The sequence below is a fragment of the Acyrthosiphon pisum genome, chromosome A1 (genome assembly GCF_005508785.2).
Source record: "Acyrthosiphon pisum isolate AL4f chromosome A1, pea_aphid_22Mar2018_4r6ur, whole genome shotgun sequence".
NCBI classification, from domain to species: Eukaryota; Metazoa; Arthropoda; class Insecta; order Hemiptera; family Aphididae; genus Acyrthosiphon; species Acyrthosiphon pisum.
Window position 1 is genome coordinate 126711343 of NC_042494.1, and position 6336 is coordinate 126717678.

The 6336-nt window shown below is 27.9% G+C and overlaps 1 protein-coding gene across 6 annotated transcripts in view; it reads right to left on the reverse strand.

The window, feature by feature from the left end:
- Nucleotides 1-6336, reverse strand: part of LOC100166077 (voltage-dependent T-type calcium channel subunit alpha-1H) — a 459662-nt gene that overhangs the window by 36352 nt on the left and 416974 nt on the right. Inside the window, exon 17 of one of the 6 annotated variants that reach the window (XM_016804685.2) lies at nucleotides 2744-2870. The exons of the other annotated variants lie outside the window; for them this stretch is intronic. Coding sequence (XP_016660174.2) covers nucleotides 2744-2870 — 127 coding nt within the window. The remainder of the gene's footprint in view (nucleotides 1-2743; nucleotides 2871-6336) is intronic. 6 annotated transcript variants of the gene reach the window in all.

Consider the following 6336-nt stretch of genomic DNA (forward strand, 5'->3'; position numbering starts at 1 on the left):
ATAATAATATTATGACGTCACAAATCGTTCGGTTCGAACATGCAAGTAGACTAACAGTATAGCACGAGGACGAGTTCAGAGTGACAGAGGCGAGTTTGATAATATATATGATAAATATAATAAAAGTGAATACGTCCTAAGTATTAGACTATAATAATAAAAATACAAATTGCTTACAAATATATCGTATATGTATATTTATAAACATATGATATTTTTGTCTAAGAGTGTAATTATAATATATTGTTAACATTATTAACCTATTTATTGCTATTTAGGACTTACTACAAGACGTCTATATAATATGTCGGTATGATCTATGACGGGTGTGTCACAGTGTTTTTTTTATGTTTCTAAGTTTTACGCTATGCGTGTATGAGTACATGGGTTTTATGTGCTTTTTTCTGCACCTGTTGAAACATTCGGAAAATGTGCATTGGGCGTAAACTTTCTCTCTTTATTTAATATTTTTTTTTTAACTCAAAATAAAATATACGATCCACGGTAATAAAAAAAAAAAAAGAAGAAGTTTTTCAAGAGCAAGTCGATAACAATTTATGTGAAAAAATACACATATAAATAAATATAAAATGGATAAGGTTTATCAGGGGGGGGGGGGAGGAAAAAAAAAGAAGCTGGAAGATTTTCTCGTCAAGTTTTCCATAATGCACAATGAGGTTTTGTATCTGCACAATGCATATCCTCACTTGGTTTCAACAGGGACGAAAACACTTAAATACGTACACGTGATATTTACGTGTTTGCCGTAAATATCAAAATCCGCTCGTGCGTATTATACTACTTACAATATATAACATGTAAATTGAGTTTTGCCATCTAAAGGATTTGTTTGATAAAATGCTGGTTTAACGGTTTTCGATGCACATTAAAAATTATGGACATCGTTTTTTTTTGTTTGTCACCCGCGTGTCCTTTATATGTTATTATTGAAATGAAATAGCGACAGAGGAGATAATATATATAATATATACGTTAATTACAGTATGATAATATTAGCTGTTAGAATTAAAAATCTCGAAATCCTATTTAAAATATGGTGCAAAGCCAAAGCGTTAGGTAGAAAAAAGAATGTATACAAATTAAAAATAAGAAAAAAAGAGTTTATCTTAATTTGACTCATATATTTTAATATTATATGTTGTGTATAAATATTATATTATATTATAATAGGTATGTAGATTAATTTTAAACAATGTTATAAGTTAATGGCTGAAAATGCACAATGCAGCTAAAATGTACACTATCAACACTTTACGTAAGAACCTCGTTTGTGCAAAATTAAATCAAAATAACAATATAATATTTCGGCCGTTATACTATCGTTACGACAATAAAATTGGTCTCGCAACCATAACTCATACCTACATAATATTATTACGTATGAAATAATTTAAATTTCGTGTCGTTTTGCCCGCGGCATTATATTAATAATAATACGATGTAATTGATTGGGCATATTGTCCACCGGGATTCTAAAGACAGAGCCTTTAGACTAAAACTAAAAGCATAACGGAATGGTTTCCAGAATTCCCGCGGGCGCCATATTTATGTACTTTACGACGGCAGTTTTCAATTTCTTCTAATGCTAGTTCGTTACGGTTTATGTTTTTTTTTTTTTTTTTAACGGAATCTCGAGATTAGATTACAAACCATTATTTTTCGAGACCGTCCGAAGCGCATTAATGTATTATTCAACATAATATTAATCAAAAACAATAAAATGTACCTACGTCTAGAAAAGCTATCATTAAACATTCACCACCGTCGTCCTACGTTTACGGTAAAGTTTCAGACCGTCTACTCGTTTTACAGAAGCTGCCGATTGAAAAAAAAACGAGTATTTTTCTGTTGCAATTAAGTTTGTAATTATAAACTATAATGAATCGTGTAGTAAAATAATATCATATTAATTTATGATAAGCATTTTTTTAATAATCGAACGTAATACGAATCCGGAAATAGGAAAAATTAAAAAGAAGAGTATTAATCCCATTACAACACGAACCAATCGAATGGGTATTGACTGCAGAAAGCCGGTATCGCAATATAATATACTTGGAAGTATATATTTAATTTATTTTTTTTCACGTATTTAATAATTTATACACCATAAACTATATCATATTTTATAGACTTTAAGAACACAATTTCATCGATTATATTACTATAGATAGGTAGCTATATATTTTTTTAGCATCTTATAATAATATAAACATTAATGTTATCGAATGAGTTCTTAATATGCTATGTCTGACAATGTCATCTGATAATGGGTTTTTTTTTTATTATTATCACCTAATGCTTTTTATGTGTTTGTCGTTGAAAAATAATTAGAAATTTTATTTTATCTTACGTCGTCTTCAGCGTAAATAAAAAAAAACGGATCAGGCAAAAATATATTCCGAATACCTGGTAAAATAATTATTTTCCGTGCCATATTTATTTTTAAAACGTTGTATTTTGGATATCCGGTAACCATGTCCCGTTGTTTATATATTTCTGTACTTTTATTCAGCGTATTCAATTACCGAAATGAAATATTCGTGTTTCATTTACAGGGGGAAATTAATAATATTTCCCTCGTTTATTTTCTTTTTGCACAAACGGGTTTACTGTAAAAATGTTTTGTATGTCGCGTGCTGCAATTTTACCAGGAAGGCAGAGAGAAAACTTGAGAGGAAGATTTAATACATTTTAAATAACCGGAAATCTTTCCAGGTACCTGAAACACAGTGACTAACGCCCACAACAACGAGTCAAAATTCTTTCTGTCGCACGCTACATCATCCCCTGTTCCATCATTCTTTCGGCTACAGAATTTACATCCGAATAAGTTCATGCCCAGTATACTACAAAAATATTAATTGTTAATAATTCTAATCTGAATTCATATAACGGTTAATTAAAAAAAAAAAATTATACAATAATATAATACTGTCTTCAGTCGTTCCCGTGACGGGACATAACTGAAATATTATTATGGAAGCTTAGTATGCAATCTCAGCTGTATGGTGTATACACTAAACTTTATTGTGTTCACACAGTCATGAGACAAAACAGATTTTATCTCTTTGTTTGGCTATGTTTATAATGCAAACTAAATTCAAATACCACTTGAGAGGCAACAGTCAACATTTTTAAATATATTACTTTTCGTTCGTTGTATTTATCCAGACGACGATATTTATCATGAAAACATTAGGATATTAAATTCATTGAACTGTATAGTAGTGGTATTCCGTGTAAAAGTATGTCAGAAACTTAAATTTTATATTATTTATAAAGATATAATAAACATTTTTATTTATTTTTTATTTCAAGTTTAATGGAAAATAGAAATCACTATGATAATTAATAATTTAAGACCGATGCGGTAAGTCTACTAGTAAATTAAAATAAACCCAGGGACATTTCTCTACTGTAGTGTAGGTAGTAGGAGTTCAGTGTTCCTTTGAATATTAAATGTCATCAACATATGAATTGCAAACAATTAATTCAATAATTATTGAATGTTATTATGAATTTTAACTACCTACAAATTAATTTTCAAGTTTTAGCGGTTTTTGACAACTTTTGTTAAGATTATAATTTTAGGTTAGGTCATACTTGACACCACTTATAAGTACCAACTATATTCAATTTTCTAGTATAAATCACACACGAAATTCAATATCTAAGCTTTTTATTTACCATAAAAATTTCATTAGAAAATGAACACACCATTATAAAACCTGTACATTCTAAACAAGAGAGAAACATGTAAGTTTCTATTTTTGGATGGTCTTGTCTCTCGTCTCGGATGCCATAATTTTTTTTTTGCTTATTGTTTATTTTGTCAAAATCTTAAAAAAAATAAATCTTTAATAATTTAAATATATAAATGTTGAAAACGATTGCTCTTTGAGGTTAAATAGGTATAGATTGTATACCAAATTTACTTGATAAGTAAATTGCCCATAATAAGATATTGTAAACAGGCAGTTAACAATCATAAAAAAAACTTTTGTTATTTTTTTTTAGCAAGATAGATTTATATATTAATGTGTTTAATTGATAGGCCTATAATATCCTGAATAACTGTACAATTACAATGTAGTAATTAAACTTATAAAATAATTCAGACTTATGGATTTCTTTACTGAAAATATGAGGGTAGTGTATTCTATTATGTTAACACACTTTGATTTCGTATTTTAACAACAAAAACATGTTGAAGAACATATAAGTGGATCAAGTGGATGGTTAAAACAACTGAAAAAGTTGTTATCGGTTTAAGTTTTTTGTTTGAAGAGAAGAGGCCTGGGTTAAAGGAAATTAGTACAAAGGCGGTTTACAAGTCAAGATTAATCCCAATACCACCAGGACTAAACCCTACCAGCTTCCAACAAATACCAAAGCAATGGTTTCTGATTGGACAAACATTAATCAATTTACATTTTAGCCGACTATTGAGTTTATTGTGATTGCGAGGCTGTTGAATTCTCCAGTGAAATTTATTTGACTACACTTCTGCTGAACTAAATGAGAAAAGCTAAAAGGACAACTCAAATCTTACCTCGATTGGAGTTCTCAGTTTAAATTTCTAAGAGTTATTTGAGGTGATTTCCTAATTGGTTGTTTGGAACTTAATACCACAATTATATGGTTTCAAAAGGATTATTTTTTAATGGTTAGGCAACAACATTTATGATTTAGAAAACAGAAATTTTAAATTTATATATAGCAAACAACTAACAAAGTACATTTAAGTATCATTAAAAAGGATAGAGTTATTGGTAATACTCCAATGTCGTATTAACTATTAAATTAATTATATCCAACATTTGTTATTAATGTTTCGTTTTAATTTAGTTAGTAAATAATTAAAAGTATAATATATTTTTATCTAACAATTTATTTTTTGGTCATATTGGTAAGGAAGTCTAAGAGTACTTAATTGTAAACTAAAATATGTTTTGTACCTATCCATATACATAATACATATAGGCAATAATTATTCATTATATTTATTTACACATTATCATAAATTAAATTTGTGTAAAACCAAGATTAATTTAAGAGTAATCAAATTAGGTTAGTACTGTAGCAATTATATACCTATTATGTTAGATTATATTATTATTATGTAACTTAAATAATAATTTGTAAATATGTATAAATATTTCATGTCAGGTACTTGTTAGAATTAAATTCGTATTAAAAATAATGGACTTATCATATTTTAACTATAACAATATGAATAAGAATGGTAATTACAAAAAAAAAAATGAACCGTTTTTAAACTGGTGATGAATAACTTAAATGAAAAATATCATTTGTTTTCGGCGCAAAAAAAAAATGAAAGAAAAACCAATTACAAACTGATTCTACACAAAAAAATGTTATTCAACATAGGTAATTATGTTTCAAAAAAATAATAAATTAACGGGAGCTTAGGAATACAATTTTATAAATTTGTATGGTTTGTAGTAAGATCGTACATTCAATGAGCTATAATATTATTATGTTATAATAAGCTGTAATAAATCGATATTAAATCTTGTTGCTTTTAATCACACGCAAATTCGATGTCATCAGGGTTTTGTGTTTCATACCCTAAACACATTGGACTCACTTAGAGTTATCAGCTGGTTTCGTCCGTATCAATTATATCAAATTTTACAATTCCATACGCGTCAATCCATAACATTGCATTTCACTAGCCCAAGTTTGATTGTTTTAATCAAATCGAATTTTGTCGAAATCTTATGATAATCATCGTGCTTACCCATTTGCACGACACAAAAAACGGAAATTTATGACTATTTATTTAAATATCGATACGAAAAAAAAACCGTGATCAAATAAAAGGTAAAAAAGGTGGGTAAGTAGATGTCGCTCTGCTGTACAGTAGGTTACAAGTGGGTCACTGTATAATGGATGGTATTAAATTTGAATTCAATGATATAATATCATTGTATAAGAAAAACGATTCTGAGCGGAGACGGTATGTCAGTCTAGGTATAAGACATAATATTATATTATAGTCTATAGTATTTAAAAAAAATTGACCTATAATAGGTACATATAATAAATTCCAAATTAATCATATCATAATATCTATTAGGTAATTATAACGCGATATACATCAACAAAAAACCGTGGTACTATCATAGATATATAATAGTATACATTAGAAGTTTCAAGTACCCACGAATAATATTATACAATCATAACAAAATAACTAAAATAGTTATCCTAGGTTTTTAATATGTAATTTCGTCCAAATTTGTACTTAAAATGACTATAAAAATTAACTGTGTAAATGTATTTTTT